This window comes from Neofelis nebulosa, chromosome 12, assembly GCF_028018385.1.
Source record: "Neofelis nebulosa isolate mNeoNeb1 chromosome 12, mNeoNeb1.pri, whole genome shotgun sequence".
In the NCBI taxonomy this organism is placed as follows: Eukaryota; Metazoa; Chordata; class Mammalia; order Carnivora; family Felidae; genus Neofelis; species Neofelis nebulosa.
In genome coordinates, this window is record NC_080793.1 from 50825348 (window position 1) to 50846472 (window position 21125).

The following is a 21125-nucleotide window of genomic DNA, read 5'->3' on the forward strand; positions in this document are numbered from 1 at the left end:
AGTTCGAGCCCCGCGTTGGGCTCTGGGCTGATGGCTCAGAGCCTGGAGCCAGCTTCCGATTCTGTGTCTCCCTCTCTCTCCGCCCCTCCCCCGCTCATGCTGTGTCTCTCTCTGTCTCAAAAATAAATAAACGTTAAAAAAAATTTTTTTTTAAAGAAAACGATGTCTGCAGGGCGACTGGTTAGAGGACATGCACAAAAACAAACCACGGCTTTCGAGTCATCCTGCTGTGAACAGCCGGAACCAGGGCAGAGCAAGCTTCTGAACCAAAAGGAACTAAAAATCTTCGGACACTAAAAAGAGGCCAAGAGAGTTGAACTCCGCTCCTGCCTTCCTTCTGTGGTAGCAGCAGATGCAGAGTGGCCAAGACGGAGCTGGGACCCCGCTCTGGCCCAGGAGGGTGCGGGACAGACTGAGTAGCGGACATGCTAACCTTCAGAAACAAAAAACAAAAAAACAAAACGAACAAAGAAAACGTCACGGCGAGAATGACACAGACAGCTCGCGGAACTAACCCTTCTACACTAATTAAACCCGGCTCCGGAAGTGCCGCCCACCTATGCTCACTTCCGCTATCCCAGACGTCCTCTAACCTCGCGAGAACTAGAAGTGCCTATGAGACGTGGGCTAAGCGGAAGTCGGGCCTCTTTTTTCGTGGCGCTTCGGAGGCGGTAGGCAGCCTCACCATGAAGGTAGGAAGCGGTGGAGTGTTTTGGGCTAGGCTTGGGGTACGTGAATCGTGCCCCAGGACGCTGCATTACCGCAGTCCTAGCTTTCCAAAATCCTAGCTGTAGGCTGAGGAGAGTCTGAGGCGGGAGAAAGATCTCCATTCTTGGAGCCACGGCTTCTTGGGAGAGCGGATGGCGAGCGATTACAGCTGGAGCCGCGCCGGGCGGGGAGCGCCATGGTGGCGTCCTCACGCCCGGCGGGACAGATAATGACCCTGCTGCCTAGTTGCGGCCCGTAACTCGGGCTCCTTGCTCGGGTAGGCTACACGGCTACGGAGGGCCCTTCGCGCCGGGGTCATTCCGCGATGCTTGAGGAAAAATTAGCCCGGGTTTTAGGGCGGTGCTTCCGCGTTATTCTATGCACACGTTTTAGCTAGTAGAACACATTTCAGCATTTCTGCTCGTTGTCTGTTAACATAAAAGGCTTGTGGCAATGGAATTACCTTTGTAAATTCAGCGGTTCTCTAAAGCTCTCCCCCCCCCCCTTAATCCTTAGCTGAACATCTCTTTCCCAGCTACTGGCTGCCAGAAACTCATTGAAGTGGACGATGAACGCAAACTTCGTACCTTTTATGAGAAGCGAATGGCCACAGAAGTTGCTGCTGATGCATTAGGGGAAGAATGGAAGGTAAAAGTTGACTATTAAATTGTTGAAGCTGTGTAAGAGGTAGTAAACGTAGTTGGTAATTGGTGTATGTAGTGCGGTTCAAACTCCGGGTTCTGTCTTCTGACCTTGGGCTGGTTCTTTGCAAGTGTACCTTTTTCGGGTAGCGTTATCACCTTGCAGGGTTTTGTAGGTCACATGGGAAAATATACCTAAAGTTCTTGCCCTGCAAGCTGATAATCTCCAAAGAGTATCTTTAAAAAGTGCCAACAGGGTTGTTTCTGGTTCATTCGTTTGTTCTCTTGTGGTTTCTTCACATAATCTTTCCTTCCCTGGAACTGTTAACATCTAGTACAAAAATGTATAGGTTAGAAAGAGGGCTTGATTGATAGGAATTTGCTAATTGATCTTGGCAAACTGAAAATAAAGAAAACTTCATAACCAAGTTTCAAATTGGTTTTAGCATACTTCTAGGATTTGGGGTATACTTCATAAGGGCCTTAGTCTTTTATTTTGCAACGTGTCATTGTATGTTACAGGGTTACGTGGTACGAATCAGTGGTGGCAATGACAAACAAGGCTTCCCCATGAAGCAGGGTGTCTTGACCCATGGCCGTGTCCGCCTACTGCTGAGTAAGGGGCATTCCTGCTACCGACCACGGAGGACTGGAGAAAGAAAGCGCAAATCTGTTCGGGGTTGCATCGTGGATGCCAATCTCAGTGTTCTCAACTTGGTCATTGTGAAAAAAGGTGAGGTTTCTTTGTGTTCTTGAGTTCAGTTTTTGTTGACATTGATTTAAAAGTTGATTACCCGAGTGTTTTTTATTTGCAGTGTCCACAGTTTGACCAGTGGACTTGTTTCTTTACCAATGCATAAAGAGTAATTAGGATTTTTGTTTGTAAGAAAGTTGTGGGATTAAAAAGGTCTTTGATCACTTTTTCCTTTCAGGGGAGAAGGATATTCCTGGACTCACTGATACTACTGTGCCTCGTCGCCTGGGACCCAAGAGAGCTAGCAGAATCCGCAAGCTTTTCAATCTCTCAAAGGAAGATGATGTCCGCCAGTATGTTGTGCGAAAGCCCCTAAATAAAGAAGGTAGGGGAGGTTTTGCAATTTAGAGTTTGCTCCATTTCATTTGTCTGTAGCATGTTGTGGGCATACTAGAAAGTAAGGTCTGCCCACTACGTATTTGCTTGGGGTTTAAATTTTTTAGGAAAACTGGGGGAGAGCGTCAATATAGCCAGTTGGTATTAATCCTTGTCATATCTGATGATTCTCTAGAAGCATACTTGGAATTTTGCTTTGAGTCATTGATGTATGAGTTTATCTGAAGATGACTTCTATCAGATGTGTGAAGTTCATGGCTTTGAGGTTAGGAGTCAAAAAAATTGATGAAAAATTCTGGGACTAGGATTGAACGTGCTCTCACATCCCCCCCCGCCCCCCCCCCATAATTTTGCTTTCTTTACATGTTAGCGTTAGCGTTTCTATTGTTTGTTTATAGAAGAATTTATACTTTCATCAACTGAAGTTGCTTTAACTTCTGCCCAACCCCCCCCCCCCCCCGCCCCTTTTTAAGTCAAAATTTTTAAATGTTTGTTGTTTTTGATAGAAAGCAAGTGCAAGCAGGCAAGGGGGAGAGAGAATCCCAAGCAGGTTCTGCACTGTCAGTGCAGAGTCCTACTTGGGGCACGATCCCATGAACTGTTGAGACCATGCCCTGAGCTGAACTAAGAGTCTTGACACTTAACCAGCTGAGCCATCCACGCACCCCTGGCCCTTTTTTTCTCAGTCTTAGGTGTGGGTGGCAATAGGAATTGTGGCCATTAGAAGAAAAACACTTTATTCAAAATACTAGGTCCAGGTGTTTGGGTTTTTGGAGCTTTTATATGTTAAGATGGTATATACTAGATACATAGTTTGTTAGGTAACATAATCCATTACCAGTGAGGTCTGTAGCACCTGTTTTCGGTAACGTTAATGTCTGTAGTAAGGTATGTGTGTAGTAAAGTGTAGGAGTATTTTACATTACATGGAATAAAGAGCATGTCAGTCCTGGTTGGGTTTTCCTGACAAATCTGGGAAAATGTGGCTCCTGGCATATAGTGAGTGCTTATGGGTCAGTCCAAAATATCTGAACACCTGTGTGCCAGGTACTATTTTAAGTGTAGAGGATATAGTATAAAAGAACAAGTTGTTCTTCTGAAGTTCACAGTTAGAAAGAAAAGGCAGGTATGTGGCAGTTGCCCATGACCACACCCCTGGAAATACTGCCAGTGTAGCCAGTGTTCTGGTTAACAGGCTTGTAATACAGGTTCTTAACATCTTTAAAATTAAGGGATTGTTTGACTTGTAGCAGCAGAACCTGAACAATTGAGCATTTCCTTTTAGAATATTTGCCTTAGGTATTTGTTAATCGCACTAGTTGTCCACAGACTCCAATGATTACATCTGAAAAGGCTTTTGCTCCAAAGCAGATTAGGATTTGGGATTCACAGACAACAAATGAAGATACTCTAAGCACAGTGTGTTGTACATTCTAATGTGCGTGGTTTCATTCCCCAGATTGGCAGGATCTGCCTTGGCAAATACTAGACTCAAGCACAAATGGGATTTCAAAGTGTGGTTAGGATATTGGTGCAGATAAGAGTTGTACTTAGTTTTCATAGATGAGTTAAACATACAGTTAATACGGTTTGAAAATAATGCTCCAGTGTCTTACAGTACAAACGTAGAATACCTTACAAAGACCATCTAACTGTGGAAGGGAAATCAAAATGGAGTAGGAAAAAGCTTGGGATAGGGCTTTCTCCAGGCAGCGTAACATGAATCTACATACGTTCTTGAACTTGACATTCAAAGTACTAATGTGTAATAGGCTGTCTTAGGATTAAATGCACTACGTAGGAAAACCCTGGCATCTAGTAGACAAAGTCTGTTCACCTTGCAGAAGGACTTAATCAGCTACTTATATTTTGAGAATATTTAGCCCATCTTGTCTTTTTGTTTGACAGGGTAGTGTTTTAAATTACACAATAGTTCAGATTCAGCTTAAGGCCTCATAACAGCTAAGTTTTCCTAGGTATTACTATTAGTAATGTTTTTAAAATGTAGGTGTGGATTCTGATGAACAAGGGTATTCTTGATAAGTGATGGAATTCTTGTCTGAATTTTCAGGTAAGAAACCTCGAACCAAAGCACCCAAGATACAGCGTCTTGTTACTCCACGTGTCCTCCAACACAAACGTCGGCGCATTGCTTTGAAGAAGCAGCGCACGAAGAAAAACAAGGAAGAGGCTGCAGAATACGCTAAGCTTTTGGCCAAGAGAATGAAGGTAAGTCAAGATACCTGGTAGAAAAAGTCAGGCCTTAACTTTGGATTTACGTTTTTAACTCAGACAAGCTATAACTGCTTTTTTGTTTTGTTTAGGAGGCCAAAGAAAAGCGCCAGGAACAGATTGCCAAGAGACGGAGGCTGTCTTCTCTGAGAGCTTCTACCTCAAAGTCTGAGTCCAGTCAAAAATGAGATTGTTGTAAGAGGAACAAATAAATAAGATCAGACGTCAAACTACCTTTATTGATTTTCTTCATTCATAAGAAACAAATTCTGGTCACAGAAAAGGAAGTGTGCAGGAGATCCCTTCAAGTGGAGAGGCTGAGACCACACTGGGACAGTGGTAGAGATGGCCAGGACAGGGTTCTGGGGGGAATGGGTGGATAGCTCAGGAAAGGATTCTGAGCAGAATGTCCACTGCTTTTTCAGTGCGTCATGGAACAACTTGGGGGAAATAAAGGACAGACTATTAATCTTTTGTATACTTTATTTTGAAGAATACAGTTTTAAAGATCTATACATAATACATGAAAAGTGCCCTTATGAAGATGGACATTTGTCATACGTAAGTAAAAAAAAAAAAAAGATACCTTGTTAAAAGCATAGTTAACGGATACCATTTTAAAACAGTTCACAAAGCTTTTAAAACCAGTGCAAGTTGTATTAACAAAAAGCTTTTCACCTCTAGTGAATTGCTATATTCATCCTTTTTATGGTTTCAGTGTGCCTTTAAGAAACACTCCTTGCATCAATGAAAGATGCACAAAGAGAAAGCATGCTTTTTCTAATGCAGCCTGTCTAGTTTCTGTAGTAATTGCAGTTAGAACCAACCTTTTACAGACTAGAAGGATCATTAAAAGGCACGTTAGGCTTTAAGGGTGACGAACAGGAGTTCCTTATTTGCTGGATTATACATTTTTTTTTAACCACAGGTGAGTAAAATTTTCAAACTGCTTTTAACAGAGGAGCAGTGCTTCACAAAATGTGCAGTGATTCAGAAGTTTGGGGCCCGGGATTCTACATTACTTGCAAGTTTCAGGCTAATACCGGTAATGCCATCCCCTAGACTGGACCAGATAGAAGATTCTTAGGCAAAAGTGAGATCCCCATTGCTCTTCATACAAGGTACTAAAATGTTACATAAAAGGGGAAGTCTTGATTGGCAATTGATATTTTGTAAATTGAAGTCAAACTAAAAAGGCAGAAAAGGAAAATGAAGCATTTTAAAATGACCCAAACCAAAAAGGAGTAACACTGCAGTCATAGGGGGGTCACATAAAGGCCAGAAGTCAAGTCTGGTATACAGCCCAGAGTTTGTATTAACCAGTACTTAGTTGATTCCAATGTATGAAACATGAGAACCATCACCCTGCTTTCTCATATTAAGGAGTACAGTCACTAAAGTGGACAGATAATACTTGGGTTAGACTATTCTAGCTCAATCCCAGCAGATTTAAGATTGAGAACTACTTTTTAAAAGAGGATGTTGGAGAATATTTCAACATTAAGAATGTTATATCCTGCATTTCTAGTTTGCACCAAAAATGAAAAGAGCAACAATTGAATATCCCAATATTAAGAGACTTACTTATGCTTATATTCTGCTTACTGAACACAGTTAACCCTAACAAAGCGGGTTGCTATAATTAACCTACAAAATGCAGCTAAAGTTGTATCAGACTGTCCACTCCATATGTTAAAGGTTTAGCATTTAGGTAATGTTAAAAAACAATCTGCACTAATTTGAAAGATTATTTGCAGAAGTTCTCAGGCTTTTAAGTTTTATACATTGCTACAACTCATTGTAAACATCTCTAAATCTATGGATAATAATTGTATATCTGGCTGTTTGGTTTTCCTTTGCAGTTTGTAGTGGTCCACTTTCTATGGTAGGTGCTAGAAAAGGCCTTTATGTGCTTTTAATAAATTGATCCCTATTTCTTGACAGCAGCAGGCTAAGGTTTCCAATGTAAAATGGATGAGTCATTTAGAATGTTACAGAAAGTTACTAGAAAATGCATACTTTGGTACAAATATGGCCAAATCTTAAATGTGTAAGGAGATGTTCATTACACTTCTTAGTGCTTTTGGGGTAATTTAGTTCAAGTTAAGGCTTAAACAGTACTGGATTCTAAAAGTCAAAAGGGTTAGAATTGTCCACATTTCAGGAGCTTTGAAGATGTGACGGAACAGCACAGCAAGCTTAAGAATTTTTCATTTTATTCGACCTGGGGTTTTTATTTGCAAGGTAATTCCAAACTTGATGGGGCAGTGTTAAATTGCAAAAATACATACTCTGAGACAGTGCAAACAATCCACTTTAAGGTAATGAGAGTTGTGCATAATTTCTGACAAGTTCTTTCACTTAGCACTTTCACAATAAATTGAAATGAAATCTGCATAGGTCAGATTAACCCTGAAATGTTGGAAGACTGGTATAGTAACAAGTTCTTAAAGATTACACCAGGTGGGAGATTTGTAATGGAAATAATTTTTTAATCAATCAGTTGATCTAGTCATCCGCATAATTACTATAAAAGCACACATATCAACCATTGGCTTTTTCAACCATGCAGGGTTAAGGCAAACATTACTATTCCTAAGGGACATTTTTAATGAAAGGCATGATAAATGTCAGGCATGTGAGGTCATGATTTTCTTGAACCTACTGGCAACAAGCCTAATAAGCTTTAATGTTTTAAGACTTATTGTTCGATCCTAAAAAAAACTATTTACAAATGCACAAATAATAAGCATAGAAATCTATTATACAAGAATAAAATTTCTGTGTGCAGTGCAAGTTTATCCCACAGGTTTTTAAAAGTGACCAATAGCAACAATTCATGTACCTGAACAATTTCAGGTCCAAAGAATAAAGAGGAACATTTTAAACCTATTCCAATTTTGTAAATTATGAGGCTGATTTAATTTCATTTAAACTACATGACTGGCTCATTTATTCCAATCTTAAAGCTGTTGCAAATTAATGGTATTGGGAAGAGGATGAAAAGTAATGTGGATATTCAAGATAATCCATTAAGAAAATACATAATATGGATGAAGAAATAGAGGCAAGGCGGTTGTCATCAGACTTTAAGGTAATTTTGATTAATGACTACAGAGGAGTTTAGTAGTAGTCATTTAATAGCTGCAGACCCCTTTCAGAGAACTGTATTGCAACATGCAGTCTAAGAATTTTAATAAATATAATATGGCTGTACATACAAATACCTACACAGCCACACATATATACACATACACAAATAGTTGCTCTTATAATTGAGATTTCATTTGTTTGGGGGTTAGGCAAGTTTACATTAAACTACTATGCCCCAAACCCAATAGCTTCAAATATAAACAAAATGCCAAGAATTAATATTTCTCATCAACCTACATACACTGAGAAATCCAAAAAACAGTTTTCAAGCGGAGGCAGATAAAACCATTTAGAAGTTGCAAACCTTCAGACATGAACCCTGGGACATTTTAATAGCATTTTTATGTTGCAAGAGGATTCAGTATAAGCTACATTTCATTATATACTGTCCCAAGAGTTAACTTCATTTCACTTTCATCAATCGTTAGCATTTGGAACAAACCTTACATGTTTGCCAACTGAATCTATTTACCCTCAAGCTTTGTGCATCAAAAAATCTAGTGAACCTCTTACTTAAATGAGAGGCGCTCCAAAACACTTCCTGCACCATTCCACACTGATACTTGGCGGAGCATCAATTTTCTGTAACTTCTCAAGAATCTCTGAAGACAAATTATTGTATGCAAGTCCATATTCATTGTCGAAAGCCTCTGAAAGACATTTTCAAAAATGGAGTTGTAATTTGTGAAACAAAAGCCATAAATAGAAAAATGGTAGTCAAGTAAAGTCAAGTACATATATAAACTGCATATTTAAAAGTAGAAATCTTTTCAAAACTTAGAGGAGTATTTACCCATACCAATTGCAATTGTGTAAATTACTTAAGAGAATGAAAAAACCTGCTTTAGTAATCATTAACCAACTTACCAATATCAATATTCTCTCTTCCAAGAGACACTAATGATAAGAAGAGGATTTCTCGGTATAAACTCCTATAAAACAATTATTTTTAAAGTTAATGGGCAAAGAACATAAAAACACGGCAGTTTTTTAATTTTTTTTTTTTTTTTTTTTTAACGTTTATTTATTTTTGAGACAGAGAGAGACAGAGCATGAACAGGGGAGGGGCAGAGAGAGAGAGAGGGAGACACAGAATCTGAAACAGGCTCCAGGCTCTGAGCTGTCAGCACAGAGCCCGACGCGGGGCTCGAACTCACGGACCGTGAGATCATGACCTGAGCCGAAGTCGGACGCTTAACCGACCAAGCCACCCAGGCGCCCCTCATGGCGGTTTTTTTAAAATGGTGAGCAATGATTAAGCTCTATAGTTTTTTTTTTTTTTTTTTTTAACGTTTATTTTTCAGACAGAGAGAGACACAGCATGAACGGGGGAGGGGCAGAGAGAGAGGGAAACAGAATCGGAAGCAGGCTCCAGGCTCTGAGCCATCAGCCCAGAGCCCGACGCAGGGCTCGAACCCGCGGACCGCGAGATCGTGACCTGAGGCGAAGTCGGACACCCAACCAACTGAGCCACCCAGGGTCCCCAAGCTCTATAGTTAACAGCAATGTATCCACTGGTTTTGATATCACTCCACAGTTATGTCACCTTTTGCAACACTGAATTTCTATTTCAAATTAAAAAGTTATGGGCATAAGGCTTCACACCAAAAACTTTTAAATGGCTTACCTTCATTATTAACATTTTAACAATACACAGTTTCACCCTTGAACAATATGGGTTTGAGTTCCATGGGTCCACCTACACTTTTTTTTTTAATGTTTATTTTTGAGGGAGAGAGAGAGGGGGAGACAGAATCCAAACAAAGCAGGCTCCAGGCTCTGAGCTGTCAGCACAGAGCTGGATATGGGGCTCAAACTTGTGAACTGTGAGATCACAACCTGAGCTGGTCAGATACTTAACAGACTGAGCCACTCAGGCACCCCCACACTGTTTTTGTTTTGCTTTTCAATACAGCAGAGTCCTATAAAGGTATTTTCCTTATAATTTTTTAGTAACATTTTCTTTAGTAACTTTATTGTAGAAACACAGTATATAATACAACATACAAAATGTGTTAACTGTTTACGCTATAGGTAAGGTGTCTGGTCAAGAGTAGGCTATTAAGTTTTGGGGTAGTCCAAAATTATACACAGATTATCAATTCCATGGGGGGGGGGTCATTCAAGGGGTCAATTTAACTCTACTTTCCAATTAAAATTTGCAAAAGCAGGGTCTTCTCTCATCTTTTGCCACTTGACAAAGTAATGTTAATTTTTAAGTAAGTTCGGGGTCCAAACCCCTTGGACACAGTGTGGAAAGGTGGTGTGGTCTCTTTACTATTTAACCTACCAATAAAGGATGAACCATATTTATTTGGTCTGTGAACATAATACTGTCAAAAGCCAAACCTTAAAAATGAAGGAAAGCTTAAGAAATGAAGTGATTCCTGAATATTTTAACATAGAAAAAAATTGCAGAGTAATGTTGACTCTGATAAAGCTTCATCATATAGCTTTGTTTAAAAGGTTCAGAAGCCATAACCTGTCATTTCTAATTTTCCTTCCCTGCCCTTAAACTACAGATGCTTGAAACTAGCTGCTCTTTAGACTGTGAAGGTCATCTCTATCTCACCTGTTGAGATTACAAAAGGACCCATCATTTTCATAATCAATTCATGCTCTATCACTTCTGAAGTTATCTTCAAAGATGCCACAACCAAAGAAACTTGTAGAGTACCTGGAAACTGTTAATGATTGTTGGTAGAATTTATGATGCCACTTTTCTGAAGTTTCCACTGCAAAATTTACTTATGTAGAGGCTGGAGTGAGTACTGATCTAAGCATGTTAGCAGAAGCAGGAAAGCTCCTTATCCTTTTTAATTCACTGTTTCCATCACGTTCCTAAATTGTTTCTATTCCTAAATAGGTTTTTTTTTTTTTTTTAAACTATCCCACAAGAAAATAAAATATAAGATGCGCAGGTTGACAGAGCCTGAACAAGTAGTATACATGTATAATAACATCACTGTTAACAAATTCATCGAAGCTTTCCAGTGAATAACAGCAGTGGTTCCCAAAGACGCAGTACAGTTTAGACATTCATGAATCACCTCCTAAAATTTAATCTATTCCTCTATACCAGAACTTTTGTTAGGTTTGCTCAGGTATGAAAGGAAACTCTGGGTAGCACTTTTCAAAACAGGTATGCTTCTTTTACAATTAGAGATATGTTTTAAATAATAAACATGAAATTGAGTGGCAAGAAGCAAAAATGATTATTACCTTTGTCTTTTCATGTCTGGCTTTATTAGCTGTGAAAGTAGGTTGATGGGTTTCAGAACATCATTATGTTGAATACTCTGCCTGATGGTTTCTACTAAAGTGCTTGTTGCTTCTTGTTCCTCTGACAGGAGAGACAATTTCTTTTCAGAATCTAATAAGAAGAACACAGGAAGTAAGAATAATTACTTTTAAAAGACTTTTTTTCCAGAACTGTAGCATTTTCTAGTTTTCTATTCAACACCGCCTCCCCCTTAAGAGTAAACTTCTGTGTCAATGTGACCAGCTACAAAATGTTTTTCCTGCTTTCTTCAGATAGGAAAGGCTTGTCCCTTTGCCTTTTCTCTGAACACAGGGGTTCCTGCTTCAGGCTGGGATGTGATAGTTTGTACTCCAGCAGCAATCTTATAACCATAGAGCAACCTTAACTGATGGAAACGCAAGACACAAGTAAGACACAACACAAGGAGCCTGGGTCCCTGATGACAGAGGAGTTGCCTATCAGTCCTGGAGTGTCCACTTCATAACTTCTCTATGGGAGAGAATAATCTTTACCTGTTTAAACTTCTGTTATTTGCCATTAAATATAGCCGAGTATAATCCTAATTGATACAAAGGCAATTCTAGAATTATTAAGAACAAACATTTATACAGATTTCATAGATTATAAAAGTGCTTCAGTACTGTACTGGAATTGAATCATGCTGACATTCAAAGTATACAAAATCAATGAAGTGTGCTTGGCCCAGAATAAAAGGAAAACTAATACTGCAGGTAATTCCAGCAGCCGTACAATTTTATTTATACCCATGTGAGTTGAGATGGGAATATGTATCCAGTAGCTCCCTAGTCAGTCTCATTGAGAATCCATCATAAAACCAGCTGTTGTATTTTTCGTACAACACAGCCCCTTAGTAAAGGTAACTAGTAAGTACTTCATTTGTGTTCAAACAAAGAAACAGCAAAGCTCTCTATTACAAGGGGAAATACTGGCTCTCACGGGCTTTGATTCTAGCTCTTCTACCTGCCACATGATGACCTTTGAATATATTTGATTTTTATGCTATGCTGTGATTTTAGAACCTAACCAAATATAATCTGCAACTTCACTGTTTCTCATTTAGTTTAATTAACACTTCGAGATATAATTCCCAAACCATTCAATACACCCATTTAAAGTGTACAATTCAGTGGTTTTCAGTACATTAAGCTGTACAATCATATTATCATCCCCAAAGAAATCTCCTGTCTATTAGCAGTCCCTCCTCTATCTCCCAAACCCCTCAGCCCTAAAAATAATACTTTTATTTTTATTTTTTAAATTTTTAAAAAAAAAAATTTTTTTTTCAACGTTTTTTATTTATTTTTGGGACAGAGAGAGACAGAGCATGAACGGGGGAGGGGCAGAGAGAGAGGGAGACACAGAATCGGAAACAGGCTCCAGGCTCCGAGCCATCAGCCCAGAGCCTGACGCGGGGCTCGAACTCACGGACCGCGAGATCGTGACCTGGCTGAAGTCGGACGCTTAACTAACTGCGCCACCCAGGCGCCCCAATACTTTTATTTTTAAATAATATTCCACTGTATGGATAGGCCATATTTTATCCATTTATCAGTGGATGGACATTTAGGTGGTTTCCATTATTTGGCTATTAAGAAAATGCTAAGCACAGTGCACAAATTTTTATACATAGGTATGTTTTCATTTCTTGGTATATACTCAAGAGTGCAACTGCTGGGGCGCCTGGGTGGCGCAGTCGGTTAAGCGTCCGACTTCAGCCAGGTCACGATCTCGCGGTCCGTGAGTTCGAGCCCCGCGTCGGGCTCTGGGCTGATGGCTCGGAGCCTGGAGCCTGTTTCCGATTCTGTGTCTCCCTCTCTCTCTGCCCCTCCCCCATTCATGCTCTGTCTCTCTGTGTCCCAAAAATAAATAAAAAATGTTGAAAAAAAAATTAAAAAAAAAAAAAAAAAGAGTGCAACTGCTGTGTCTTATGAATACTCTACTATTTTGAGGACCTGCGAAACTGTTTTCCAAAGTAGCTCCGCTATTCTTTATTCCACTCAGCAGTGTATAAGGGTTCCAATTTCTCTACATCCTCACTAACACCAACACTTGTTAGTGTCTGATCCTTTAGATTATGGCCTACCTACTGAGTGGGAAGTGTCTCTCTTTGTGGTTTTGGTTTGCATGTCCTTGAGGTCTAATGATATCTAACATCTTTTCATTTGCTTTTGGCCATTTGTATAACATCTCTGAAGAACTGTCTATTCAGATCCTACTATGGTCTGAATGTGTCTCCCCAAAATTCTTATGTTGAAAGACCTCATATCAAATGTAATGGCATTAGGAGGTGAGGCCTTTGGGAGGCAATTAGGTCATGAGGGCAGAGCCCTCATGACTGGATTAGTGCCTATAAAATTTAGGGGGTACCAGAGTTCCCTCATATGAAAGGATCTAATGAGAAATCTGCAACCTGGAAGAGGGCCCTGAACTGACTGTGTTGGCACCCTGATCTTGGACCCACAGAACTGTGAGAAATACATTTCTATTGTTTATAAGCCACCCAGTCTTTGGTATTTTGTTACAGTAGCCAGAATGGACTAAGACAGATCCTTTGCCCAGTTTTAAAGTGGGTTGTTTTTTTATTGTTGAGTTGTAAGAGTTCTTTGTATGTTTTGACTTTAAATCCTTTTTAAGGTGTATTATTTGTACATATCTTTCCCCTAGTCCATGGGTTGACATTTTTGATGGTTTATTTTTCAGCACAGAAGTTTTTGATTTTAATTGTCTACTTAATCTACTTTCCCTTTTCTCACTTGTGCTTTTGGTGGTGGTATATCTAAAAAGGCCTGTGTTCTACAAGGTCATGAATATTTACTCCTATTCTAAGACTTCTACAGTTTTAGCTCTTACATTTAGATCTATAATCCATTTTGAGTTCATTTTTATGTACAATTTGAGGAAGTGATCCATCTTTGCCTTTTTTTTTGTTTTGCATGTTGCTCCAGTGGTCCCAGCACCATTTGTTGGAAAGACTATTCTTTAGGTCTGTTTTAGCCTATTGTTGGATTGATCCCTTTATCATTATATAATGCCTTTCTTTGTCTCTTTCCACACTCTTTTGTTTTAATGTCTATTTTCTGTCTGATAGAAGTAAAAGGCGAAAGATTTATACAATCTGAAGAGAAACCAGAGTATTATTTTTTTGTCTAACATAAGTATTGCTACCCTATTTGCTTTTGTTTGTTTTGTTTGTTTCCATTTGCACACATATCTTTTTCCAGCCCTTCACTTTCATTCTCTGTTTATCTTTAGGTCTAAAATAAGTCTCTTGTAGGCAGCAAAGAGATGGGTCTCTCTCTCTCTTTTTTTTTTAATCCATTCTGTCATCCTCTCCTTTTGATTAGGGCGTTTAGTCCATTTACATTTAAAGTCATTATTGACAGGTATGTACTTACTGCCATTTTAATTGTTTTCTGGTTGTTTTCATAATTCTCTGTTCCTTTCTTCTTTTCTGGCTCTCTTCCTTGTGGTTTGAGGGTTTTCTTTAGTTTTTATGCTTAGATTCCTTTCTCTTTATTTTTTTTTTTATATTATAGGTGTTTGATTTGTGACTACCATGGGGTACATGGAGAGTGTTAATATTGGCTCCAAGTGTCCAGCTATCTAGGCTAGGGGAGGAGAAGAAAAACAGTGCCTGCCACCACTTTTGTTCCCAGAGAAGTCTATAGATCTCTGCCCCTTTGGTACATGTCCTAAAATTAGTCAACAAATCTCCTTCACATATACCCCAGGCACTTTTCAAACTGCTGCTGCTTTGCTGTGTCCCCAGCAAGTTACTTAGCATGCTGGCTCTTTAAAGGTGGGGACTCAGCTTCCTATCATCCTCTGGCTCTCCTGGAGTTAAGTGCTGCTGATTTTCAAAGCCAGAAGTTATGGGGACTTTGCTTCTCAGTGCAGGTACCTAGTATGGGGTCCGATCCCCTCCTTCCTCCCCCATGCTTATGATGCTCCTCCCACTTGTAGTTTGTTGTACTGGAAGTATGGTTCCCGACTGCCCTGCTGCCCCTTTTTGATATGGACTTCTCTCTACAACTAGCTTTGGAAGATCTGTTTCACCAGTCTCCAGGTCATTTTCAATTAGTTCAACAGATGTAGCTGTTGCTTCAATTTGTCTGTGGGACAAAGTAAACTCAAGATCCGTCTACTCTGCCATCTTCCCTCCTTTTTCTTTAATAATTTTCACCAATTATGGTTGTTTTGCTAGGAAGCAGGTCTCTGAAAATCCTCTTCCAGAAGTCATTGAGAAGTTGTACCATTCTAAAAGTCATCACCCACTTTGGGGCGCCTGGGTGGCTCAGTCAGTTAAGTGTCCGACTTCGGCTCAGGTCATGATCTCGCAGTCTGTTGGTTCGAGCCCCGCGTCAGGCTTTGTGCTGACAGCTCAGAACCTGGAGCCTGTTTCAGATTCTGTGTCTCCCTCTTTCTCTGACTCTCCCCTGTTCATGTGCTCGCTCTCTCTGTCTCAAAAATAAATAAATGTTTTAAAAAAATTAAAAAAAAAATAAAAGTCATCACCCACTTAATTGTTCTCTTTTAATGTCATTTACATGCCAATTCTTCATTTAAAGCAGCCAATCAAGGCATTCTTGAGAAATAAGGCCATTCTTGAAAATGCTAAATTTTATTCTCATCATAAATTATAGAATATTTTGAAACACTTGTGCATTTCAAGAGAGGTGGGAAATAACTAAAGAAATAGCAACGCTATCATTTTCTAACATGAAATTTCAAGGCTACTTGGCTATTTAAAAAAAACATAAAAATATCTGAACTGAAATCACAACAACAAAAATGACAAAAACAGCTTATAATGTACTTAACTATAATTTTATGACTAGCATTTTCAAGGGAAACAATCCAAATAGCAAAATATTAATAGAGTTTTTGAAAAGAACAATCTAATAAAAGATTAAAAGTGAACTGTTCCCTTTCTCTTCCAAGGAGCCACTGTTAGTAGTAGTTTTAGACCTTTTTATTTGCATATATTCAAAACACAGATATATATTTTGGGGTTGATTTTTCTAAAGAAAAAAAAGAAAGAAGATCATATAGTGTTCTGAAACCTGCCCTTTTTCACTCAATATATGATGGGCATCCATCCTTTCAGACACCTGTATGCAAATGACCCTTATACTTTTTCTTGGCTGCCAACATTTCATAGTATGGATTTATCTCAATTTTCCTGTTAGGTATTTATGTGAAGTTTTTAAAACAAATAATCATACAGTAAGCATCACTGTACAGAAAGCTTTGCATATGCTTTCTATAGAACAGAGCTGTCTTACTATGATTGCTGAGTTTAAGGATATCCACATATTAAATATGGATAATATAGTCCACATTGTTCTCCAGAAGTATATCACTTGCACTTCTTTTTTTTTTTTAATTTTTTTTTCAACGTTTTTTATTTATTTTTGGGACAGAGAGAGACAGAGCATGAACGGGGGAGGGGCAGAGAGAGAGGGAGACACAGAATCAGAAACAGGCTCCAGGCTCCGAGCCATCAGCCCAGAGCCTGACGCGGGGCTCGAACTCACGGACCGCGAGATCGTGACCTGGCTGAAGTCGGACGCTTAACCGACTGCGCCACCCAGGCGCCCCTCATTTGCACTTCTTTTTTTTTTTTTTTTTTTTCAACGTTTTTTATTTATTTTTGGGACAGAGAGAGACAGAGCATGAACGGGGGAGGGGCAGAGAGAGAGGGAGACACAGAATCGGGAACAGGCTCCAGGCTCCGGGCCATCAGCACAGAGCCCGACGCGGGGCTCGAACTCACGGACCGCGAGATCGTGACCTGGCTGAAGTCGGACGCTTAACCGACTGCGCCACCCAGGCGCCCCCCTCATTTGCACTTCTAACAGTGTATCAAAGTGTTCTTTCCCTTCATATCCTCAAAAAGACTGGATTTTAATTATTAAGATCTTTTGCCATCCTGATGTAACTAAGTTTGTATTTTTCCTTTTTTAACAAAAGAACTTGATATTTCATTAAATAAAGAGCTTGAGCATTTTTTCATATTTGTGTTAGGAACTGAATCTTATCTCCTCAAAATTCATATGTTTGAAGCTCTAACCCCCAATGTGGCTATATTTGAAGATAGGGTCTTTTTTTTTTTTTTTTAACGTTTATTTATTTTTGAGACAGAGAGAGACAGAGCATGAACAGGGGAGGAGCAGAGAGACAGGGAGACACAGAATCTGAAACAGGCTCCAGGCTCTGAGCTGTCAGCACAGAGCCCGACGTGGGGCTCGAACCCACGGACCGTGAGATCATGACCTGAGCCGAAGTCAGACACTTAACCGACCAAGCCACCCAGGCGCCCCTGAAGATAGGGTGTTTAAAGAGGTAATTAAGGTTAAATGAGGTCATAGGGTGGGAACCTAATCCAACATAACTGGTGTCCTCATAAGCAGAGAAAAAGACGCCTGGGGGATGCACATGTACACAGAGAAAAGGCCAACTGCAAGCCAAGGAGGGAGGCCCTGGGAGAAACCAACCTTGCTCACACCAGTTCCAGACTGTGAGGAATGAATTTCTGTTGCTGAAGCCACCCAGTCTGTGGTATTGTTATAGTAGCCCTGGCAAACTAATATAAACTATGCAATGTTTCTTCCATGAACTGCCTACTGATGTCATTTGTTCATTCATCTCCTGGGTTGTGTCGTCTTATTGACTTAAAGGACTATGGAACAGTGAATGATACAACTTTTTAAATGCTCTGTAAAAATATGTTCTAAATACAAAAGACTGAAAATGAAACCAGAATCTTTGAGGTTAGTATCCATGTAATTAAAATTATGATCTTATACCAACACATCCAAATTACTCTTAAACTATATAGAATTTACTCTCCAGGGCACCTTGGTGGCTCAGTAGGTTAAGGATTCAACTCTTGATTTCAGCTCAGGTTATGATCTCACAGTTTGTGAGTTTGAGCCTGGTGTCAGGCTCCGCGCTCACAGTGCAGATCCTGCTTGGGATTCTCTCTCTCCCTCTCTCTCTGCCCCTCCCCTACTCACACATGCACTTGCTCATTTACTCTCTCAAAATAAATTAAAAAAAAAAAAAAAAAGAATTTACTCTCCAAATACCTAACCAATTGGCATTTGACAGAAAAATCACAAAACACTCTTCAACTCCCTGATGCAGTTAAATGGGTCAGTACAAGTGCAAATCAATTTGATCTAAAGTGGCAAGACTTTTGAAAGAAATAATAAAAACATATGAAAAATTTTAAAGTAAAGCAGAATAATTTGTTTCTCTCATCTCAATTTTTTACCTCAGTAGTCTATTCTTCTTTATTGTTTTTAAAATTTTTTAATGTTTATTTTTATTTTTGACAGGGACACTGCATGAATGGGAGAGAGGGAGACACAGAATCTGAAGCAGGCTCCAGGCTTTGCGCTGTCAGTACAGAGCCTAACGTGGGGCTCAAACTCATGGACTGCAAGATCATGACCTGAGCTGAAGTCGGACGCTTAAACGACTGATCCACCCAGGCACCCATTATTCTTCGTTATTGTTAAATAGTATTTTACTGTATGGATTGTACCACAATTTGTTTATTTATTCACCTATGAAAAGATACATGGGTTATTTCCAGTTTGAGTCTTTTATGTCTTTAATTCTAATTTACTTACTAAAATTCCTCCATGAGACATACAAAGGTTCTCCTGGTTCCTGATGAAGGTTGATATTATCCCATAATAGCTGAATATACACAAGTTTGCTATCCTGGGACAGAGATGACAGAGGAAGCTAAAAGAGATCAATAGAAAGTATTAGTACTCTAAGCATAATAATTACCAGTGGATCTAGCAAAGCTTGGTTATATAAAATAAAAGCGTTCTTTTGAAACTGTGAACCTAAAATTCTAAGCAAAAAATTTTGATTTTTATTTGTATTGATACATATTCCTACTTTCTGAGGTGCAGATTTTTCATTCCTACTTCCACAGATTGCAAAGACAACTTGGTAATTGGCACAGTGGCCACATGAAAGATTAGTCACCATTAGAACAAATTTAAGGTAGAGAAAGTACAATAGTTTCTACTATCTTGTGCTGTTACTTAAAATAAATGAGTCAAAATAGAGTGTAATACTTTAAGAAAATATTTTCCTGTGCCCCTGGTGTGTGTTGGGGTGTCTCTAATCAATATTATAAATGAAGGAACTCTAGGAGCCCACTATCTCCAATGGAATCGGGCACCCCAGCCCAAGTACAGTAAGGGCTTTAAAGTCAGACAGCCAGACTGTGGTCTTGGCTCCCCGTCACGTAGCAGGTGTGTGACCTTGTGGAAATTACTTAACTTCTCCAACTTTTAATTATATCATCTGAAAAACATGCATAAGAGGAGTCCTTTAAAATAAAGTTGTTGTGAGAAGGTCAACTGGTGATATGATAGTTCAGAATAAAAGCTACCTTTTCTAGCCACCCTTGCAAACTAGGTATGACCATATAACTAAGTTTAGGCCAAACAGATACATAGAGAAATGTTATGTACAACTCCAGGAACCATCCCTACAGAAAGAAGACACATTCTTCCCCATTCATTTTTATCCTTACTGCTGGCTGGAATATGGACATGATGGCTAGAAATAGAGAGGCCATCCTGGACCAGGTATAGAACTTGGAAATGGAGGTTATACACAGCTGACCAAAAAGACAGAAGGATCTCAGGTCCCTAAGACTACATCATCCCAGGACCACCTTCCCAAACTTTGATGTGAGAGAGAAATAATGTACATCTCGTTAAGGCACTGTTGTTGTACACTTGTTACTCTGAAGTTAAGCCTCATTCTAACCAACACCAACGTAGTACAAGTATAGAAGTTGGTACCCTACCTGTACACCTCCATTACAATGTTCAGATGTGAGGATAAGTCCTGGCAAGTTACTAGGAAGGTCCAAACGTCTGAAATACCAAACGAGGTTCCAGAAAATGATTGGATGCTTATTGATGAAAGAGGATGTGTGAATCACTTGATCACCTTCATTTTCTAGCAAAGATTCAAGTTCTTTACGAAGCACTAGAGGACTCAAGTAGGGCACAGAAACAGGGGGAGGATTGGGTCTTTTTCCTAAAGGATCCTTTAAAAAATAAAAATACAGAAAGAAGTGAATATTATCTACTCTGTGTATGTTTAAGAGTACTTCTCAAGGAGATTATGCTCTATCCTTTCAAAATCAGTTATTTCAGAACCATTGCTACATGCAGTATATGCTAATGAAAACCTAAAAAAAGAAAAGAAAGTACTTAATCATAAATGCCTTTACGTTAAATGATTACAAAAGAAAATAATCCAGAGACAGACCCTAAACATACAGAGTTTCTCTATCAGATTGATTTTTTTTTCCTTTTCAACTTTTACAAAAAAAATACTACATTTCAGGGATGCCTGGGTGGCTCAGTCGGTTAAGCATCCGATTCTTGATTTAAGTTCAGGTCATGGTTTTCATGGTTGTGAGACTGAGCTCTGCATCAGGCTCTGTGTTGAGCATGGAGCCTGCTTGGGATTCTCTCTTTCCCTCTGCTGCTCTCCTGCTAGTGTGTGTTCTTGCACACACATGCTCTCTCTCAAAAACAAAACAGAAAGAAATACTACATTTCAGATATTTATGATTATTCCAAAAAAAAAAAAAAAAGTTGACTCTATCTTCTTCCTACAATCTAAATAGATGGGGCAATTTTTGTGTTAATATTATTTGATGACTCCTTTTAGAATTATATCTAATGTGCTTTCACATTTGATTGCAACAGCTAAAGAGCAGTCTTACAAACAAAGGAAAACGATGCCAATTCAGTCTTTCTAAGTTGTGCATATTATAATCAGAATAAAATGCTTATGACCAACTCATTAATGGGTACCCGTAGTGCCCAGGCTGTGGTCTCCAAATACCATTTCCTCAAAAATGAACCAGAGCTTCTTAGAGAAATGGCTGATTCTAGGTCTAGAGAAAGAAATATTAACATGAGCATGAAACATCTTGTCATGTAAGAAAGCAAAGAAGCTTTGT

General features: G+C 39.3%; 2 protein-coding genes across 7 annotated transcripts in view; one reads left to right on the forward strand and one right to left on the reverse strand.

Moving 5' to 3' along the window:
- The first annotated feature begins 473 nt into the window (after positions 1-473).
- RPS6 (ribosomal protein S6) lies at positions 474-4904 on the forward strand. The gene is made up of 6 exons (XM_058695250.1): positions 474-692; positions 1225-1356; positions 1872-2082; positions 2282-2428; positions 4511-4668; positions 4764-4904. Exons 1-6 carry the CDS (start codon positions 489-491, stop codon positions 4857-4859), a joined length of 948 nt encoding a protein of 315 aa, XP_058551233.1. The 5' UTR covers positions 474-488; the 3' UTR covers positions 4860-4904.
- A 232-nt stretch (positions 4905-5136) lies between these two features.
- Positions 5137-21125, reverse strand: part of DENND4C (DENN domain containing 4C) — a 127899-nt gene continuing 111910 nt past the window's right edge. For 5 of the 6 annotated variants that reach the window (XM_058695246.1, XM_058695243.1, XM_058695247.1 and 2 more), the window contains 5 exons: positions 19953-20198; positions 18748-18865; positions 11047-11197; positions 8692-8756; positions 5137-8474 (listed from right to left, as the gene is read on the reverse strand). In XM_058695246.1, the coding sequence (XP_058551229.1) occupies positions 8338-8474; positions 8692-8756; positions 11047-11197; positions 18748-18865; positions 19953-20198 (717 nt within the window). In that variant the 3' untranslated portion in view covers positions 5137-8337. Of the gene's footprint in view, positions 8475-8691; positions 8757-11046; positions 11198-18747; positions 18866-19952; positions 20199-21125 lie in introns of those variants that run through there. The other variant, XR_009251679.1, reaches the window with a different exon arrangement.

Coding starts and splice junctions, on each gene's coding strand:
- RPS6 (XM_058695250.1), top strand. CDS start 489: ATGACACAGACAGCTCGCGGAACTAACCCTTCTACACTAATTAAACCC. Junction 693..1,224: donor TAGGCAGCCTCACCATGAAG/GTAGGAAGCGGT, acceptor CTTAATCCTTAG/CTGAACATCTCTTTCCCAGC. Junction 4,669..4,763: donor TTTTGGCCAAGAGAATGAAG/GTAAGTCAAGAT, acceptor TGTTTTGTTTAG/GAGGCCAAAGAAAAGCGCCA.